Raw genomic sequence first — 20,829 nt, 5'->3', positions numbered from 1 at the left:
GTCAAAATGGTGCAGAGCTAATAGGCAAGAGCATTTTCTTCAGAGCAGAAAGAAAAGGGTGAATACCACCTATCTTGATGACCCCATTTTCTAGCATAATAAGTCCCAGAACACTTAGTAAAAAGAGTAAACTTTTTTTTTTTTTGTACTGCATTGTGGATTGTGTGGATGGTATTCTAGGGCAGGGATGTTAAACATTCAGCTTGTGGACCAAAACCAACTCACCAGAGGGTTCAATCCAACATTTGAAATGACATCGCAAATAATAGAGACTGAATTAAATAATCATCTGCAAAAGCTATTTCAAAATTTGTTGACCAGATTGGTAGTATTGTAGTAAGATTGTCAGAACTCAACCTAACACATGATTGCAGTAAGTTACTGCAGTCCAATCTGAGAAGCAATAGTGATCAGTTCTCATGAGAGAAGAACATTTCAGCTTGTTTGTCACTGATTATGTAAAGTCTATTAGGCATGAACATTTTCAGGATATACTTGTACTTGGCCCAGTTGAAACTCCAGAAATAAAAAGATTTTTTTTTGACGTCCCATGTTCGAGGTTCATTGCTTGTTACGGTGCCACCTACTGTTAAAACCAAGCATTACTGCTTTCTCGAAGACAGGAGTGTCAAACATACTGTAAGTAAGGCCCGTGGGCCATGTCTTTTTTGACAGTGTTACACCCAATCCATGCTTAGAAGCAATAGCCAACAAAATAATGTGAAAGCCCAAAAAAAATACACAACAATATATCCATGTATTTTATTGTTGTCTTATGATGAACAAAGTACTGATGATGCGATCACCATATAAGGACTACACAGTAAGTAAAGTCACTTTGGCTACAGTGAAGTGGTAGAACTTACACAGTGCAAAATGCCTCGCTAAGAGCTTCCAGTGGAACATATTTTATTACTCTGTAAATGTACACCATTTATACAACATATTCACAGGGACTCAAAGACTCCGGATGAACGCCGGAAACATCCTCATATCAAATTTTTAAAGTCATGCTTGTCACATTAAGTGCTGCGGTAGCCTACATCACTAGATGAAGCACAGAGTCGGTAAAACGTAGAGGGAGTGGCGTCTGTTTTTTTCTTTTTTCCGTTGGCTACATCGTTGGTAGAAAATATCATTTTACAGCATGGCAGTGGTATCGGTCGCATATTATGAATGCTCTCAGTGGCACGTAACAGAGCGTGGGTTCTCTTGCCCCCACCCCTCGCATTTTCTCTTTTATTTTTTGCAGCTGTAAAGGTGGCGGGAGGTGATGTTGTATCTGAAATTCACATGTTCAAGCAAGAGTCAGAGGGATAAAGAAGTGTTTGCCTTCAACTCAATAGGCACTCATGTATCTGCATGCGGTGTCTTTAACATGCCTCTGACAGCGGAGTATATATATATATGTAAATAGTTATCTTTTTTCTCTCTCTTTTTTTTTGGGGTTGAAAACATCACTATTGTTGTCAGGAACTGATGTTCAGAGGATGTAGAAAAAGTTTACAGGAGGTAAAAAGCCCCGCGTGAGCTCCAATGGTTCATGAGGTTATGTTGTTTCTGTAGCATGCGAAAGCCTGATGTAGCCGATTGGATGCCATCCTGCAGCAGCAGGGCTGCACTGACGCGTCGATGCTGAGGCACGTAGCTGAGTCTACCTTTGTCAAAGAATACGGCGGTTGCATGACCATAAAACAGCGAAGCAGAGCCAGCGCAGGCTGCTCCGCAGGGATCTGACACTGCACGCGCAATTTCAAATGCAGCCTACCCCCCCCCCCCCCCCCCCCCCCCCCCCTCTATTCAAGCTACGTTTGAGTGTGATTGCACCAGCAGATGGATTTAATGATTTTTTATTTTTTTTTCTCCTCTCGCACAAACCAAAGTGCAAAGACTGACTCTCTCAAAGTTCCCGATAGCCAAAGCAAATACCCTCGGATTGAATTGATATGTGACTCACAAATTCCGTTTTAGCAATTGCATCAATCAGCATGTCTGTAAATGTGCCAGATTTTTGCCCTGGAGGAATCAATTCAATTCCCTGAGCCGAAACCAAATCAAATTTCTAATGCGGAGAACTTTGATATCTCTCATGCGAAGGATAAGAAAATAAACCCCGTGTTTCACATCTGAACTCTTCCAGCACTGACAAACAACTCAAGGCTGTGTGCACTTTTCTGCACTCGTTTGCAAACATTCTGGCACACTGCTCATGATACAGCCATTTCCTTTCACTCGATCCACGAACAACCACGTTCACCGAATTTGCAGCCGACATGTTCTAAACCCTTAAATCTGACAATTGTTTGGTTTGGATTTCACTGGATGTAAAACAAGGCTTCTCAGTGTGGCCTCGGTAAGCAGCAGCTGATGTCTGTGGACATGCTCATGACCTCCACAGTTATTGAGCTATAGTCATTTAAGATGAGTGGTTTTTCCTCCTTGTGGATTTGAGGAGCCTCTTCTAAGTCTCTGAATACGTGAGTATTCATTCACCATTGGTCCAGGCGGAGTAAACGTTAGTTGGCGTAACAGTGAGCTTGGTCTTTTTGAAGTCTCACAACAGAGCTGCTCTTCACGAGACTCCTCTCTCCAAACGCTTTTGTTGTCCCTGAAACTGTTCGGCGCTAGAGAGCGATATCAAGATGAGGTTTAAGTTGCATGAGGTGATGTCTGGGACCTTCAAAGACTCAGAATGAGGAGGAAAAAGAAGGACGACTTTTCTTCTTTATTGCGATCGGGTCACTGAAGCTGGCATCCCCGGCAGTCGTCCTCCGGCTCGGTGTTGTCAGAAGAGTACGAACTTTCCTCGCTCACTGTGAAAAGCAACAAAATAATATGAGTTTGTGACATTTTTTCAGATGAAATAACCAAATCATAGCCCTGTAAGTAAGTCTGCGGGCAGGATTGTTTTTAATGCAAATAACTGTGCACAATCTATATTTCAGCGAAGGAGTGTGACTTACACCACTCTGTCTGTATCGGGAGGAAGGCCTTGTCACCGTTCTCTCTGATCATCTCCTCGATCTTATCCAGCAGGACAGACACACTCCGGTCCTTTCCGGGCGTCTTACTGTCCAGGACGTGGTAATAGTTCCCGCAGTACTCCAGCAGTCTCTGCAGCTCCCTCCCTCCACGGAGGATGTGCTCTTCGATGGGCGTGCGTCCCAGCCAGTCGCCGCAGCTGAACAGCACCATGGTGTGGAGGCAGGCGCTGTCCCCGAACAGAGTCTCTATGTGAGCCAGTAGCGTCCGCCTCTTCCTGGCCGTGAGGGACGACACCACGGGCAACACGAGCAGCAGGGTGTGGGGGCCCGGCCGGAGGAGGGCAGCGCCGCGCTGCGACTCCTGCCGGATGCGCTTCGGGGTTCGTCTGACCGAAAACCAGTCCCAGCCCGGGGTGTCGACGATGGTGACCCGGCGGCCGGACACCAGCGCCTGCCTCCTGAGGCACAGCTCCGTCTCCTGGCCCGACTCAAAGTAGCGACGGCCCAGGATGCAGTTCCCCACGGAGCTTTTCCCGACGCCCTTCCAGCCCAACAGGAGCAACCTCAACTCTGTTGAGAACCAGATCGTTAAAAACAACCTGAACAAAACTTTTAAAACTAAACTGGTTTATTATTATTTTTTCTTCCTCTTGGGAACAGCATGATGACATGTGCACTCATTTCCCCTCCTTCTCTGCATGACTCACTCACTTACACACTCCAGCACACACACACACACACACACACACACACACACACACACACACGGGCGCACGCAGCATGCTCGTATACCTCTGGGAGGTCCTCCGATCATCTGCTCCCTCTGCCGAGCGTGCTCCTCCATCCTCATCCTCTCCTCCTCCAGAGCCCTCCTGGCCTGTTCCTCCTCCAGTAAAATCAACTCATTCACCTCAAAGTACCATCCTGCAGGACAGCAACTGTAAATTATTCACTGAGGCATTTCAAGACAGCTTGGAAACACAAATGGTGAATTGATTAATAATGTAATGGTGATATTATAAAAGCTGGAAGAGTATGTGGGGCATGAAACAAATGACATTTCAGAAAATAACCACAAACCTTGGTTGTCAGTTATCATTTCTTCCACCTTTTCCATCAGCTCAGGTACCTGCGTGTTGTCCTCGGTCTCTTTCCGTGTGTTATCAAAGGCATGGTACCTGCAGGAGAAAAACACTTGAACTAAATTTAGGAATATATTTTGCATTTATACATTAAGGTCAGGAAGCAGATTTATTATATTTTCTCCAGGCCTGTAGGAAGATTAAGAATATTAAACATAGTGACAATGTTTCAGCTTAGGCTTGAGATTGAGAGTTAAGTAGAAAATCATGAGCTAAAATTAGCTGATCTCTGCTTTGCTACTTTGACTGTTCAGGAGAAAAACACAAACGTGAGATTTAGAAAAAGGCAATTCGAGTGGTTTTGCACTTTCTTCACATCCTGGACACAAAATGGGATATTATGAATATCTTTCTATCTTTCCAATTGTTCCTCCACGGAACTGTCACTTGAATGAAGAAGTGAAGCCAATTTAACAGACGTCTGCAGTATTTGCCCCGACTTGCATCTCTTTAACAATTCCTGCACTGTTTCCACTTTTATTGCCTTTACACGTTTCACCAGAAGTCTTAATACATGCGACATCGCTTGAAACACCATCACATTATGCCAGATGGTATAACAGAATCAAAAAATGCCCTCATCAGCTGAAAAAATAGCTGCCACTGATGCAGTTTCCCCACGTTTGTACAGAAAGAGGTGAAAACCTATTCTGCACTTTCTGTCCAACACCGTAATGGTAAACAAGCGAAGGCCTCCTCCAGAAAAGGCATTTCATTACAGAAAATGGTCTCAATTAAATAGCATCAAATAATTCTCAGTGGAATAGGCACACGTTATGTTTATATGAGATGCAGCCTAGGATTTCTTTAGTTGGATTGAGAGCTTCTGATACTGATATATTCTTGCAATAATGCAGAGGTTTAACAACAAATGTATTATTATTATTATCATTATTATTATTATTATTATTAATACAATAATAATAATAATAATTCCAATCTGCTTTGTTTTTACTTATGTGTGAAATATAAAATGAAAAAAATATATATATTACTGCAAGTGGCTCGTTTTGAGAGGTAAAAGGTTTAAGAAATTCCTTCTATGACTTGCAGTTTTTGAGAAAAACAAGCCTCGTAATCAAAGTTATTTGACCGTGATCTATTGCGAAACAAGGCCCTCAAATCCAAGAGGAACTGAATACATTGAGATTGATTAGCGGAAACCGTGCCAACAAAGTTGTACACAAACTAGACAAACCAGAACGGACCTTTGAGAAATCAGAGACAAATTAATTTTTTTTTTTAAAGTTATTGTACCTGCTTCCGCACCGCTCTACTAGCCACTGCAGGGCCTCTCCGGTGTTTGCTATGTGTTCCTCAATAAAAACCCCTTTGGTCAGCTTGTCCACGCCGGTGAAAAGGACCATGGAATACCTCCAGGTCCCTCCACCCAGCGCCCCCAGCTGCTCCTCCGCAGCCCTCCTGTGAGTGTCAGTGAAAGGCTGAGTGACCGACACCACCAGCAGGATGGCGTGGGGTCCGGGAGGGCAGAGGATGGCTCCCATGCACGGCCCCTCGCTGTCGAGGCTTGGCGGGGGCCGCTGCGGCGTGTCTGACTCGGCTCCGGCGTTGTCGTTCTCGTCAGCTTCGGTGCTGTCCTCCGGGTCGGCCGGGATGACCCAAGGCGGTGTGTCAACCACTGTGACCCGCCGGCCGTAGATCTCCGTCTGGCCCACGTTACTGTGGGTGGTTTCGGTCCCGGCGTCGAAGATCTCGTCCCCCAGGATGCTGTTGGCGGTGGAGGTCTTTCCAGACTGGGGCCCGCCCAAGATCAGTAGTCTGCGCTCGGGGGGGTGGCGGCTCCTGGGATCCCCTGCTGTAAAACACATCGATCAGACAATGACTTTCACACACTTTTCTTGACTTATGTTCTAAATTCTGAACATTCTGTCTTGTAGAAGCACCTTTCTGTGTGGAGTTTGCATGTTCTCCCCGTGTGTGCGTGGGTTTCCTCCGGGAGCTCCGGTTTCCTTCCACAGTCCAAAAACATGCATGTGAGGTTAATTGGTGACATTAAATTGTCCATAGGTGTGAACGTGAGCGTGTGCGGCTGTCTGTCTCTCTGTGTTTTTCCCTGTGATGGAATGGAGTGTTCAGGGTGTAGCGACCCTGCTCTCACTCATATTTGCTGGGATTGTCTCCACCACCCTGCACAAGATAAAACAGTGTAGAAGATGGATGGATGGATGGATGGATGGATGGATTGTTTATCCTCTTTTTCTGACTGTTAAATTTGCATCTTTCATATTTTCCCAAAGGCATGCATTCGTCTGTAACCAGCTGTAACATCATGAGCCCTGAATAACACTTATTAGCCCGGGACAAAAGCACCTTTTAACGTGCGCAATATCTCAGGAACAAAGTGAACATGGTGTCCTCAGGGAGTTGGAGGCGGCACAAAAGAAATAACGTAAGAGTCTTTGACCAAAGACCATATTACCAAGTGTACTCTATGACAAGGTAATGGAAGTGTCACTGAAGTGTGTGGAGGGTGAAGGCCTGAAGCTCAAAAGACGTTGAGGTTGCTTTTGGTTGAGAACCCCCTCACAGTGCGTCAGTTTTCATTGTATCTTGAAATACTTAGGCGCAGACAGGCTTTTTCATGGTCATGGTACATGGAACAGCTAATGGATCAAAATTTGATGTTTATCTCCAGAAAGTATGAAGCTGCGTTCAGTTGAGAAACCCTGCTTCTTTTTAAACTTTCAAATGTGTCATGACTTCATCACTGGTGTCAGTCACACGCATGCTTTCATATAATTAGTGTTCCCTGACCACAGTGGTCTCTTCCGACTGGATAATGCACTCAGACATGTCGGCTTGCGGGGATGCAGATAAGATTGTATGTGGTTATCTGTGTGTCTGTGTTTGCTCTGTCGTGGACGGGTGAATTTGGAATGTACCCCACCTCCATCCACACTCAGCCGGGATCGGCTCCAGCCCCTCGTAACCCTGAATTGGATGAAGCAACTTTCAAATTCACCACAACATACACCCAGCAAAGCCTCTGGGATGTGCTGCATACACAAGTTGGATGAGTGGAGCCTCTTCCTCAATATTCTCAGGACTTAAAGGACTTACTTCAAAGGTGTCAGTGCTCGGAGCTTGTCTGATGTAACAGTGGGATTTATTCAGTATTAGACTCTGCTTTACCTTTGACTGATTAGTGTATATGTCATTTTCTCTATTTTCCTCCGACTTCTACTCTCACTCTTTGGATTTCGAAGCCCCCTTCTGCTCATCTGAGCCCCTCGCTACCTCACACCGCTTCTCATTTCACTGCTTTCTCTTTCATTCATATCTTTATCCTCCTCCTGGTCCACTGACTCCCCTCCCAGCATGCCACCTCTTTTGTGTTCTCTGTCCCTCTCCTTTCGCGAAAATTGGGTCAGAGTGAAGGAACCTTGGACTCCTTATAGACAGAATAGCATGAGGACAAAATATGATAGAGTGTGAGAAAACAGTAGAGGAGGACACGCATGTTTTGATCACAGAGGAGCATCAGCATTCAGAGGACGGCAAGGTGGAGTGATGCATGCTGCGTGAGGATGACGCGAGGGGCGAGCATGGAGGCAGGGAGGGAGGTTTATTGATGAATCCCTGTTACTGACTGACTGCTGAGACTTTTCCATGTGTGTGGCTAATCACAGAAAGTTGACACAAGCAACAGTTTCTCCCTATTGTGGTGGGTTTCGTACAAACATGAACCTGCCCGGGCAGTTCACCCCTCCGAGGTTCCTGTGATGAGGTGGACATGGATGATGCTGTGTGGTGTGCAGCCAAGGATTGAAAAAAAAACAAGAAAAAAGAAAAAAGAAAAAAAACAACAACAACTCACTTACCAGTGTCAGAGGCAGAGGACACAGCAGCCATCTTGTGTGTAGAACCTCTGGCTTCCTCCTCCTCCGCCGCCCCCCTCCTCCTTCTCCTTCTCGCCTCCACGGTGGCTTCCTTTTCGTGCTCCTTCAGAGAGAGGCAGGTCCTGAGTGGCGTGCGAAATCCTGGCAGCTGGAATGATTCTTCTCTTTCACTCTAACCCTCATTCTACTGCAGTGGAACTCACTTCTGCCTTCACTCCTGTGTGTGCCCCTGCCTCCCTCTCATACCTCCTGTGCCATTCAGCCCCCCTCTATCTCCCCCCTCTCTCTCTCACACACACCCACACACTCTCTCTCTTTTTGATGTAATCTATATATTCTCCACACCCCCTCTGACACACTCTCTCCTCTTTTCCAACCTTTGCTATGTAGCTTCTCTCCACCTTTCCTCGTCTCGCAGCAATAATCTCTTTGGTATTATCTATCTGTCCGAGCGGAGGGAGAAGATTGTGCAAAGCAGGAGGCTGGAAGCCAGATCCACCCCTGCAGTAGCTTCAGCTCCGGGAAGATGTCTGGTCATTTTCTGAGGCAAAAACAGAGGAAGCTGTTCCTCCCACTCGCCTTGTATCACACAGCGGCAGCAGCAGCAGCACTAACAGCAGCAGGGTGGCACTGTATGCAGACTGCAGTCAGGACAGATAGAAAGATGGATAGACAGAGATTGGAGAGAGAGAGAGAGAGAGAGAGAGAGAGAGAGAGAGAGAGAGAGAGAGAGAGAGAGAGAGAGAGAGAGAGAGAGAGAGGAAGAGAGAGTGGGAGAGAGAGGGAGGAGGAGGAGAGAGAGATCATTCTGTTCTGTTTACAGCTGGCTGTATTCCCCAGCTGCTGCTGCATCATACACAGGCACAACTATTTATATGATGCCTGCATGCAAAGATACATTATGGGGGGGGGGGGGGGGGGGGGGTGCACACTGCGTGAATACATTTAAATATTGATTCAAGACATGAAGCCACAGATTATATAATACAGAAAAAGCTCCTATAAATAGCCGATGACTGTAAGACGATATGTGTCTTGTGCTGTCACCCTCAGTTTGCACTTCTTATGAAGGATACATGATGCGGAGGAGAGAAAAACAGTCATCCTGATGTGTGAGGTCACATTTTGGCTCCTGAACAGATTCATTATGGCCACTTGCGAGATGCGTTCACGGACCATTTGGAAATCACGTAAAAAGAAAAATGCATAAAATTGCACAGACTTTTTGCCCAAAGTACGGACACGGTGAAAACAGTGTGCACTCTGTTGCAGCATTTTAGTGGCTAACACATTAGCATCGAGCTAATACGTGATACTGATGTTTTTGCAGTAGCCTCCTTCCCAGCGTTCGCACACCTCCTGCCGTACAGCCACTGAAAAGGTCGTAAAAGCAGTCCATGTGACGCTACGAGCCGGTGTTTCGGATTAACTGGTTTACCTGTTATCTGGTGGACCGACTTCCTGTAGCGTGCGAATAGAGGTAAATGTAAAAAACCCGACAGCTATTCTGGCGAACGCCTTTTATTCCACATTTACAATAAAGTTTTGAAGCGTTGTCCCTTTTGAGAGTCTTGCTTCAGCATCCTCTGTTTATTGCTGCAACCACTGACGCTAAAGGAAGTCGGTCATCAGTTAGCAAGGAAACCAGTTAATCCGAAACACCGGTTCGAGTTGCGACTTGGGCGCTCGTGAGTGTAGGGGAAGGTGTCTCCTCTCTGAAGTTTCTGTCCCTGCAGGACCCAGAGCCTTGTCCCACAACCATGGAGGGAGCCGACGAGTACATGAAGTATCGCTCGCCGCTGGTTTCCAGATATGCCAGCAAGGAAATGGCCTACAACTTCAGCGACAGGAAGAAATTCACCACCTGGAGGAAGCTGTGGATTTACCTGGCCAAAGCTGAGAAGGTCTGACACCCTGCACGTGTCGCGTGCATTTCATTGTTTGTTTCTAATATTCACACTCCAAACCTTATGTGTAAAGCTTTTTGAAACGGATTGTTCCCCCCCTGACCTTTCGAGAGTCCCTATCAAGTTTCCTGCTCTAAATATAGCGGCGTTATAAGAAGCAGCAGTGTCTGCAGGGCTCGAAAGGTCTTCAGTGTGCAGAGGAGCAGTAATAAAGCTTCACCAGTGTGGGACTGACTTTTCTCAAGATCCACATGACTTTACACGAGTTACCTTTTAGCCAGATAATGCAAGATGAGCTCCTCAAGGAAACTACAGTTGACTGCATGTTTTGTTTTGTTTCCTGAAAGGGCTGAACAGCATATTGGTATAATACTATAATGATAAATTGTTTGTTACCCCATCTTCTGTCTTTATCTATAATGAGTCATTATATACACGTTATGATGATATTTTCCTCGAAATTCCCATTATTTATCATGACAATATTGATCTATTTTTGCACTAAAATACTTGTACCCTTGCAGAAGTTGGGTGACAGGCTTGCTTGTCCAGTATTTGTGTATAACCTAAAGTAAAACTTTGATAAGACGACATAATATAATCCTTTATTTGTTCCACAATGGGGAAATTTGCATTGTTGCAGCAGCAAATGTCTAGTAATAAAAGAGAAGCAAAAGAATGTGAACAATATTAAGTATTGAAAACAACAACATCATAACTGTCAGTATTTTACGTTCTTGCATGATGTTAGTAGTGACTGAAAATATACCAGAGATTGTGTTATCAGTGCACAGAATAACAGATTTGTATATATTGTATAATTGACTAAATGAATGAGTCGCTTCACGTGAACTCTTGCATGCACGTGCACACCAATCAGACCCAATCAGAGTTGGTCTTTATACTTTTCCTGCAAACCGACCTTGGGCTTAAGATTTGAGAAAAGCAGCGAGTGCATCAACAACACGAGACCATTGCACAAAGTTTAGTCGTAATGATGTTTCCAAAACTGGCTGTGCTGTTCATTTTCATGCCCTGCATGGCCTTGGCTATGTATGATCATATTTTCCCTTTACACTTTATAAGGCATCGATGCGAGTCTGTTGTGTTCAGGAGTAAGTGGCAAGTTTGAAAGTTTCTTCCATTGGTCTTATCTGAACTCTGTTAATCTCCCTCAAGACAATTTGCTACCAAGCATTGGCGTTTGTACGTCTACATTTGAAATAGTATTTGAAAGTGCTCGTTATAATAAACTTAGAGAAATAAGGCAGTGAAGCTATTGTCTTGAGCAGGGTTAATTCAATCATTTCAAACGGAAGTCTCATTAATCACATGACTCCTGAGTACTGATGGGAAGGGAAAACAAAACGTCCCAATCTAATCAGGATGGCCAGTGTGTTTTCACGAGGGGATCACGAGACGTTTACAAGGTCACTATTTGTTCTCCGCTCACCCCCCCAAAAAAAATACTTGATAGTTTTACTGTGTTTGCAAAGAGCTACACTTTAGATTAATAAAATAATCCAAAGCAATATTTAAATAATCACATGTCAGCCAGTTAAATTTGAAAAAAGAGCTTTTCTAGTACAAATGTAAAGTGCAATACAAATAAAAGATATTAATATTATTAAATACATTCAGTAGCTTACTTTGTACTGCTAAGAATTGTATTTTTTATGTACCGATAATCGTCATTAACCCTAAATAATCTCTCCTGCTTTATCAGTGAAATATTAGAATTATTATTAACACGCTATTGAAAGTGGTTGAGTGTCCAGCACAGCTGAAATTACATAAAAGTGGACAATGCATCTCTATTATTTATTATACAACAACAAATTAAATCGACTAATGGTAAATCCAGCCTGAAAACATGATGCCTTCTTTTTAATATTAGGACATTTCATCCCTCCGTACTAATAATACGGCGCAATTGGCCAGTAATCAAGCGAAGGACAGTATAACTGTTGTTGAGTTTGCAACCTTTTTTTTTTTACTTGAATAAGTTGTAACTTCTGAAATTTTCTTGTAGTGTCCCTCCTGCTTTTTCTGACCGTGTCCCTGTTTGTTTTTGTCTCGGCCAGGCTTTGGGTCTGCCCATCACCGACTCTCAGATCGTGGAGATGGAGAGCCACGCGGAGGACATCGACTTCGCCATGGCGGCCGAGGAAGAGCGTAAGCTCAGGCACGACGTCATGGCTCACGTCCACACCTTCGCTCACTGCTGCCCCGGCGCCGCCCCCATCATCCACCTGGGAGCGACCTCGTGCTACGTGGGAGACAACACTGTAAAACATCTTCGTTTATTCGCATGGCAGCGGCGCGGCTATTCCTCATGAAATGATTTGCAGAGTGAGCTGAGTGGATTTCATCTTCCTCCCCAGGATCTCATTATGCTGCGCGATGGCTTCGACATCCTCTTGCCTAAGGTGAGGCTCAGCTGTCTGAGAGAAAACACACACGCCCATCCAGTTGTGCTTCTGTTAAACGAGTGGAAATCAGAGCGGCTCTGTATTTTGTGTAAGCCCCAGCTGTTACGTAACAAGTCAGCAATCTCGAACTAATCTGCACAGTGATTTAATTAGCACAGTTTTCACACCGCGCGGAGATTAAAAATCAAACATACATTTTGCATTTCGCACTTGTTCTATTCAATAGAGTTGACAGAGTTTGGTTTGTTCCTCCGCAGCTGGCGAGAGTCATTGACAGGCTGTCGAACTTTGCAGAGAAATACGCTGATCTCCCCACGCTTGGCTTCACACATTACCAGTGAGTTTCAATTCAGTCACACCTCTATATCCTCAATATTTGCACTCTCTCGTCACAATATTAGGTACAACTTCTACATCATCACAAATATGTTATTTTAAACTGAACTGAGGCGATTGTGTGAATTCATTGAGTGTATTTTGGTGTTCTCAAACTATTTTGTGATGATCATGACTCAGCAAGATGGTGCGTCATCCCGCTGGAAGCGGGATGATGCTTTACATTGGAGTTCACCAGCAGCACCCTGGAGGCACGATGGAGCCACAATGTCATTAGATTCTTTTCAAATTCTGACTTTAAAGGTACTGGAGTGTTGCTGCACAAATCGAGACTCATTAAACCAAAATCTAACTATAATTTGATTCACACATTCACAATGTGGCTTTAGTTTCTAGTTCGTATTTGACAGAGGGGGCAAAGGGTGTCATCTTCTGCTACTGCAGTTACTATAAACAAATGTATACATATATAATATATATACTTTATTGATTCCTCTTGGAGAATTATCTGCTTTGAACGCCATCAAACCTTTTATCCCAGAGACGGCTTGTGTGTAAATATGAGAGCAGATCAGAGGTTTGTGAAACACAAGACAACCGTACTGAAAAATAAAGTCACTTAAATTACAGATTTTCTTCACTACCTTATAGTTTGTTTTGTCTAGCAAACATCCAGAGATTCTCCACAAATATATAAAATTTTTACATTTTTGCCTCCTTCCCACGTTTTGCCCAGGCCTGCCCAGCTGACCACGGTCGGTAAGCGAGCCTGTCTGTGGCTGCAGGACTTAGCCATGGATATGAGGAACCTGCAGCGAGCTCGGGATGATCTTCGTTTCCGCGGGGTCAAGGGGACCACTGGAACCCAGGCCAGCTTCCTGCAGCTTTTTCAAGGGGACCATGACAAGGTACAAAGGATCAGATATTAAATCAGCTTTTGGTGGCTGTTCTGTGAGCAGAATACATCTTTGACGGGTGATTTCCTGCCACCAGGTGGAGGAACTGGACAGGATGGTAACTGAAATGGCTGGTTTCAAAAAGTAAGCTCCTCTTTCTCACAATTCAAAATGGAAGAGTTGTGCAGTTTAAATGAACAATAAAATGATTGTCTCACTGCAGCTGCTACAAAATAAGGATGACTGTATTCACCAAGCTGAAGAAACTTTGTCGGGAGGTGTTTTAATGTTATTCTGCTGCTCCCCAGGGCCTACCTGGTGACTGGACAGACGTACAGTCGTAAGGTGGACGTGGACTGTCTGTCCAGTCTCGCCAGTTTAGGAGCGACTGTTCACAAGGTAAAGTCTCAGAGCCGAACTCATGTTGATAAATGCCTCCATCTAGTGGTATTTACTGGAAACTGGTTGATGTTTTTACTCTTGAAAGAAACGAGTCCCTTCCCAACTGTTTTGTTTCAGATCTGTACCGACATCCGTCTGCTGGCGAACCTGAAAGAGATCGAGGAGCCGTTTGAGAAGGAGCAAATCGGTTTGTTGGGCTCCACACAGCTGGATTTCAACCCCACATTCAGAAATGTACAGTAACAAACCGTCTCCCCGCTCCCCATGCAGGGTCCAGCGCCATGCCCTACAAGAGGAACCCCATGCGGGCAGAGCGCTGCTGTAGCTTGGCTCGACACCTGGTGGCGCTGATGGCTGACCCGCTGCAGACGGCGGCTGTCCAGTGGCTGGAGAGGACACTGGACGACAGCGCCAACAGGTCACTCATAATGTCGTGTAACTCCGAGTAGACTCGGTGTAAAGGCACTTGTGTCAGAATACAATTTGCACTATGCAGTGGAGTTTTATTTCTCTTACTTCTTTCTCGTGTGCAGGAGGATCTCGCTCCCCGAGTCCTTCCTGACCGCAGACATCATCCTCAGCACTTTGCAGAACATCACAGAGGGTCTGGTGGTCTACCCCAAAGTCATTGAGAGGCACATCCGCCACGAGCTGCCCTTCATGGCCACAGAGAACATCATCATGGCGATGGTGAAGGCTGGAGGGAACAGACAGGTAGAAAAAAGCCCAACAGTGTGCGAAGACTTGTGAAGAGTCCAGCAGGATTTTTTAATTTTTTTTTGTTGGTTCAGCTTCAAGCGATTGTTCTTGTTTTCAGGACTGCCACGAGAAGATCCGCGTTCTCTCTCAGGAGGCAGCAGCCGTGGTCAAACAGGAGGGCGGTGACAATGACCTGCTGGCTCGAGTCCAGCGAGACCCCTACTTTGCACCCATCCTGGGGCAGCTGGATGCTCTGCTGGACCCCAAGACCTTCATCGGCCGTGCCCCACAGCAGGTAGAGTACCAAGAACAGCCTCATGGTTAACCAGCTTCTCTGCCTCAAGTGGGGTAATTTTTCATTTTAAAACTTTCTTTCTAACCTTTTCTCTTTCCTTCAGGTGACCAGGTTCTTGACTGAAGAAGTACGCCCCCTGCTGGAGCCCTATAAGGCCAAGATGGACGTCAAGATTGAGCTGGAGCTTTAACACTGAGACGCACACATGGTACAGATGTTTGGCCTCTGTGAATAATGTGCTATACCTCAATAAAGAAACTGCTGCAATCATTTCTCTGTATCATTGTTTCATCATTTCTACCTTCAGCATTCAAAACCACAACTGCTAAACTGAGCTAAAATAAAGCAGATTTACAGTTGATTTAGATAATGTCGCAAAACGGTTTTATAATTTAATGATGCTACTCTGAACGGGGTAAAGCATTATTTAAGATAGTTTGATGGGTGATTAAGAACAGCCACAGTTATAAAAGCTAATTTTGGCTTCAAATAGAAATGTTTACAATCTAATAGGATCCAATACATACGTTTAGTCCAAATCTGACAATCTCGAGCAGAATTTCTCTTTTTTTATTGGCATAAAGGTGTAATTTGTAGCAGAACTATTTTACTGGATCACATTGGATTGTGCAAGTGCGGCTAAGGGGCATTGTAAATATAATGTCAATGGTCTAAATGTCACATATCTAGAAGTAAATTCATTTTCATTTATAAATTAGTCATTACTGTGTAAAATAAAGATACAGATAATATGTTGTTGAAAAATTGGATTGAGAGAAATTTGCTTCTCTTCTTTTATTTTGTCTAAATGTTGCTTAAAGTCAATCATGAATAAGTAATAAGTAATGTAATCCTGTCTCTTCCTCCCCAACTGCATCTGGACTCATCTGGACAGACCGGCCTGCACTGTGAGAGTCTCTGACTTCCGGAGTTCCTCCAGCACCATGAGGCCAGCTCTGCTGGGTGAGAAGCTGTTGATACAGGCGGACTGCCACTGAAGGTATGTAATGACAATATCTAAATATGGCACCAGACTCTATAACTCTTACTATAAATAAGCTTTTCTTTACAGTCAAGATCTGAACATACACAATATATTTACCAACCATTAAGCCTTCTACATATTAATATTCACTTGTATGATATCTTACTTGATATTTTAAAATTGTGTTCTGTTCTGTTCAAGCAGTTTGTAGTGCTAACACATGGGGGCACCATTGAACAGTAACTGAACATATTGCTTTTCTCTATAAAGCTATTATCTGTAAGATGGAAAAAGTTTTTTTTGCTTTTCAATGACCTCTTAATATCTAGATATAAAGAGGTTTACACAAACACTAGTTGTAGTGAGATCCTTGATCATTTTTGCAGGGTTTTAGGCCACCATGGGTTCTCTTTTATGTTTGCAGAATCTAGAAGATGATGAGACGAGATGATTTAGCTATCTGTCATCAGATACCGCAGGAGTAGATATGACTAACTCTTACAAACCGCTTCCTAAACGAACCCCCATCCGACACAGTCATTGCCTCCATAATTTATTCTTGTCAAATAAACAAGTGGTATTCTTCTCCTGATGTGACATTTTGGACTCGGTAACTTGGTTTTAATCTCAACGATGTGAAATGAAGTCATGATTCTAGCATCCAAAGTGAATGCCAGGAAAAGTTTGTTCTCCTTCTGCCTCAGTTGCCACCTGTCAGCTGGTTTAATACAATGGAGGATGGGGGCAGAAAGGGAGGATGGTGGTATAAAGGAAATGTTGGGTTAGCAAGAGGAAGGAAAGAGCTTTATGATATAATGTATATGGAGAGACTTGTATTCATGTGCTGCAGTGTTTTCTTGTTTTTTTTCAACCAAAGTTTGACTTGATAGTTTGTTTTTATGCAACGTGATACTTTTCTCCAGTAAGCCTGAGGAGGAGCGCCTGACCAGCAGGGACGCTGCAGAGCGGTGTTGGCAGAGGATCATCTCAGTGATGGGAAAATGCAGCCCTGGTGCTGTGCCAGAATGTTTTTGGAAGATGCCTCCAGTTTAGGCAGAGGTTTTACATTCAGCACAATTTGTCAGGGCTATTTGAGATGGGCAAAACAATGAAGCTCTCTCAGCCGCGCTGACAGTGGGAGCGGCCCCAGGCTTGGCTCCAGCGTGCAAACTCTCTCTCTCTCTCTCTCTCTCATCCAACTCGTGTGTTTATTTAAACGCATCGCTTGGTTGTGATCAACAATTTTTTAAATTTCTTCTTTTTTATTTTTTTCACTGAATCACTGGGGATGTGCTTGAGATGGGAATATTGGGCCTCTGTAGTCCCACTGTGTCCTGACAGCATTCTTTCACATACTCCTCGCTGTGTGATAACCAGAGGGGGGCTTTGATGAGCGGGCACAGTGGATCAGACGGACGGCTTGGAATTTCTATGGGAATTTCTCAAGTGCTGCTCGTAAGCAGTGTTCCTGCTGCCTACACTTGTCATTAAACAATACTGTCTCAGGTCCTGAACATATTTACTGCTGCTGATTTAGGCCTGTTTGCCCACTCTCTGGACTTTTTATACCTTCACTGAAGTTTCTCCAGAAACTGCAGAAAGAAAAGTACCAAGCTCATCTCAGATGCTGGGAATATTTCATGTTATTTCTAAGGCAAGTGCCGTCAGTGACCTCAAGCGTTGAATAAAACAGCAGCCCATACCGAGGAATTCAGAAGAACTTTGGCGCCAAGGCACCATTAACCCTGCTGTTTTCATTAGTGAGTATAAAAGGGGTCCGATAAAGTAATATACCTCATAAAATCACCAGTAGCGACGTGCAAAGAGCGGGAGGCCCTTGATGTAAATGTCAGAAAAAGGTCTAGATCCTCTGTTATAGTTCGGGAGAACATGGTTGGAGCGACGCCCACCGTGTTGGTTTTGACTTTGAGTCAAGAAGGAGGTAATAGCAGACATGCTTTCTTCTCTATATACTGTAATCTCTCCCAACACCTGCTCAGGCTCTTGTCTTTCTTATCCCTTCAACAGCTTTTAAGCAGAAACAAAAGCACTGCTTTCCTATCATGCAGAGGAGCAGTCGCCTCCAAGTCCGCTATCAGACATCGTGTGGCAGCTGTGCAGCCGCTCGGTTTCTCTACGACGGTGCGACCTGTCAGCTCTTATCATCGGAGAGCCAAATCCTGTTCATTTCACAATGAAAGGCCGCTCTATCTGCAGGACGGCAGGATCTGCCCGAGCTGAGAGCTCAGTGGGGACGGGTGATGGTCATGGTGTTAGTGACGGACACAGAAGAAAGATGCGATTGTACAGAAGTGTGAAAACTAGATCAAGATCCAGATCAAGGGACGCAGAGACAGACAGGAGAGTCCCAGCAAGATGGAGTGAGTGATAGCAGAGAGAGAGAATGGGGGGGGTGAGTGGGCACCAGCAGCCGTGATCTCACCCTCCGCTCCTCGCTTTGGCGCGGGCCTCCAGAAAACTGCCCTTTCGCTGAAAAATGCCAAGTGCACCACATTCCACGGGCCACACAAAGGCCCTCCCTCGTCTCAGCTGCACAGGCACAATCAGACAAGGGATAATTATATAATTGGGCTGGCGGGTGCAGACAGAGACCCTCAGATGGTGTGTTGGTGTGTGCCGTATTATGTTACCGGACAATAAGAGTTTGGCGTTATCAGAGGAGGCAGCAGAATGTGTGTGTGTGTGGGGAGGGGGGGGGGGGGGGGGGGGGGGGGGGGGGGGGGGCTCCAGCTGTGGCACTCTGGAACAGATTGTCATGATAGAGAATAACGGGTCAATGCAGTGACCTTCAGATGTGGTGGGACCGGGATTCAGGGTATGCCATGTGTTATGTGAGGAGGTGGGGACTTTTTTTGGGGGCTTCACCGTGCAAATTTTTTAATCTGGCCGAGGTTAAGGAACACAGACAGCAAAGAAAATAAACTGTTTTCATGTATTTGAGAGTGGTAATTTAGTTTATTTAAACTCATTATAATCTTTCTGATAATATTAAACACTGAACTTGGTATTCAGATTTTACGCAATACACAGATCTCTTAACTTTAAGCACAATTTAGTAGATATATTTTTTTGAACAAGTAGTACAATTAGATGACAGAGAAGTGGCCCGATGGGTATCACTTGCCCCTGTTGGGGGAATCTCTGCACTAAATGTCAAGTGCAATTTACAACTCAGCAGATAAGACCACCTCTGCCCCCTCGTCAAAGCAGGATCCACTCTCCCAGACGAGAATCAAGCCAGTGTCTCTCCCTGCTGGCCACCGGCCAAAAATCTCCCCTCGCACCACGGCCTTGGCTTTGGGTGTGTCTCCAGTCGCACGGGACGGCACAGAATGGACTATTGTTGATCGCACAAGACAGAGAGCCATGGGAAGGAGGAGGGGTGGTAGCGAATGGGAGGTGGGGGGGGGGGATTAGCTTTTAACGAGCTAGCGAAACAGGCACATGGACAATGAAGCATGGCTCCCCTCCCACTTACATGTGTGTACTGATGCACAACCACTGGATATGCGTCCACACACAAACACAGATATAGAACCCTTTTCCTTTTTTGGCCTTTTGAGAGTTGTACCATGCACACAAAGTATTGACCTGGAGAACAATGTGGAACATCAGACACTCCATCTGATAGGTCATGAAACATTTACTAGGCCTTGTAAAACTTTTCAAAAGGTGGAGTTCAAAACTAACATTCATTCTAATAAAATACATGATTGTAAGAGGTTTGAAAGTCACACACCTATGTATAAGGATAAACCCGCCTGGCCAACCAAATCCTTTTATCTTACGCTTCATTGCTTCGGGTCCCGACAGCAATTAATAACAAGATTTTAGTTCAATATAAATCAAGATTTGCTGCAAATTCGCTCTTTGTTTTTTGCAGTTTGTTCGAAAACTGGTTCGGTGTCACTCCAATGAATCCAACACAATGGGAACCAGTTAGCTTAGCTTAGCATGACGAGCGAAAGCGTGCTTCCTGGTTCTGCTACGCAGGCAAACATTTCACCAGCACGGCGCGCTGAAGCTCACTAGTTAACAAGTCGCATCTTGTTGGTTTAAGCCGCACAAAACACTGAAGTGGAGAAATGACATCAGAAAGCGGTATCACTTGGGAGTTATTTGCGAGGGAGTTTTTTGGCTGGCGGCAGTGGTTTGTTTCCTTTCTTCTTCCTCTTTCTGGTTGCTTCCCACACTGTGAATAATGGGTATGACTATTTCAAACCTCATACTACTCTAACTGTATGTGCTGATTTGGTTAAGGTGTATCATCCATAGTCTTGCCAAAGATGCTGTAATACTGTTCACCCCCCCCCCCCCCAAAAAAAAACCCAGAGATGTCCACAACGCTTGTTGTGTTTCACAATGCAAGTGACAGGAACACACATTATTTTCGTTTTAAACATTGACGGATGATTTTCAAGCAGCTGATTATTGCTCTACTTTTATCCACCGTACACAGTTGATGACAGATGAAAGTAAAACAACTTAATTTGGTCCAAAAAATTATGCAATTTTACACGATATGTTAGAGATATATTGTGATATTGAACAAAAATGGAAGAATCTACTCCTCAAAAGAAGTAATATATAATATACGTTTATGACAACCTTTTTGTAATTTTTCAGGTGTTTAACATGTAGTAATTACAGGAATTATGAAAAAAAACAAACAGATTCTCATCAAGTAATGTAATGTTACTAGAAGAGATTGATCAAGCCAATGTTCTGACTTTAATGTATAGCTGCACTCTGCTATCACATCAATAAACAAATGACATAACTACTCTTAAAAGCATAGCCTGAACAATTAAGAATTCCAAACATGCAGAGAAAGTTGTGCTTTTCTTTCTATTTACATTCTGTTTACATT

At 44.4% G+C, this 20,829-nt stretch overlaps 2 protein-coding genes across 3 annotated transcripts; one reads left to right on the top strand and one right to left on the bottom strand.

Annotated features, from left to right (window-relative positions):
* Positions 1–1,444: 1,444 nt before the first annotated feature.
* Positions 1,445–8,235, bottom strand: LOC308124630 (GTPase IMAP family member 8). Of its 2 annotated transcripts, XM_080487741.1 has the most exons (7): positions 7,969–8,235; positions 6,031–6,096; positions 5,384–5,942; positions 4,065–4,162; positions 3,777–3,908; positions 2,964–3,554; positions 1,445–2,813 (listed from the first exon to the last, which is right to left on the bottom strand). In XM_080487741.1, exons 1-7 carry the CDS (start codon positions 7,997–7,999, stop codon positions 2,740–2,742), a joined length of 1,551 nt encoding a protein of 516 aa, XP_080343867.1. In that variant the 5' UTR covers positions 8,000–8,235; the 3' UTR covers positions 1,445–2,739. The 2 variants fall into 2 exon arrangements, with proteins under 2 accessions (XP_080343867.1, XP_080343868.1); XM_080487742.1 differs by lacking the exon at positions 6,031–6,096 and having other exon boundaries at positions 1,451–2,813; positions 7,969–8,214.
* Positions 8,236–9,603: 1,368 nt separating this feature from the next.
* Positions 9,604–15,232, top strand: adsl (adenylosuccinate lyase). The gene is made up of 12 exons (XM_080487747.1): positions 9,604–9,890; positions 11,978–12,181; positions 12,278–12,322; positions 12,583–12,662; positions 13,398–13,569; positions 13,655–13,701; positions 13,866–13,956; positions 14,077–14,146; positions 14,230–14,377; positions 14,493–14,673; positions 14,777–14,953; positions 15,057–15,232. Exons 1-12 carry the CDS (start codon positions 9,747–9,749, stop codon positions 15,141–15,143), a joined length of 1,446 nt encoding a protein of 481 aa, XP_080343873.1. The 5' UTR covers positions 9,604–9,746; the 3' UTR covers positions 15,144–15,232.
* Positions 15,233–20,829: the final 5,597 nt, after the last annotated feature.

Source organism: Lipophrys pholis (assembly GCF_963383615.2).
Source record: "Lipophrys pholis genome assembly, chromosome: 19".
NCBI classification, from domain to species: domain Eukaryota; kingdom Metazoa; phylum Chordata; class Actinopteri; order Blenniiformes; family Blenniidae; genus Lipophrys; species Lipophrys pholis.
Note: the sequence above shows the minus strand (reverse complement) of the source record. Positions and strands in the feature narration are given on the sequence as shown.

Coding starts and splice junctions, on each gene's coding strand:
- LOC308124630 (XM_080487741.1), bottom strand. CDS start 7,999: ATGGCTGCTGTGTCCTCTGCCTCTGACACTG. Junction 4,163..5,383: donor GTAGAGCGGTGCGGAAGCAG/GTACAATAACTT, acceptor TTTCTCCTGCAG/GTACCATGCCTTTGATAACA. Junction 3,909..4,064: donor AATGATAACTGACAACCAAG/GTTTGTGGTTAT, acceptor GCTGTCCTGCAG/GATGGTACTTTGAGGTGAAT.
- adsl (XM_080487747.1), top strand. CDS start 9,747: ATGGAGGGAGCCGACGAGTACATGAAGTATCGCTCGCCGCTGGTTTCC. Junction 13,702..13,865: donor GAAATGGCTGGTTTCAAAAA/GTAAGCTCCTCT, acceptor GCTGCTCCCCAG/GGCCTACCTGGTGACTGGAC. Junction 14,378..14,492: donor CTGGACGACAGCGCCAACAG/GTCACTCATAAT, acceptor TCTCGTGTGCAG/GAGGATCTCGCTCCCCGAGT.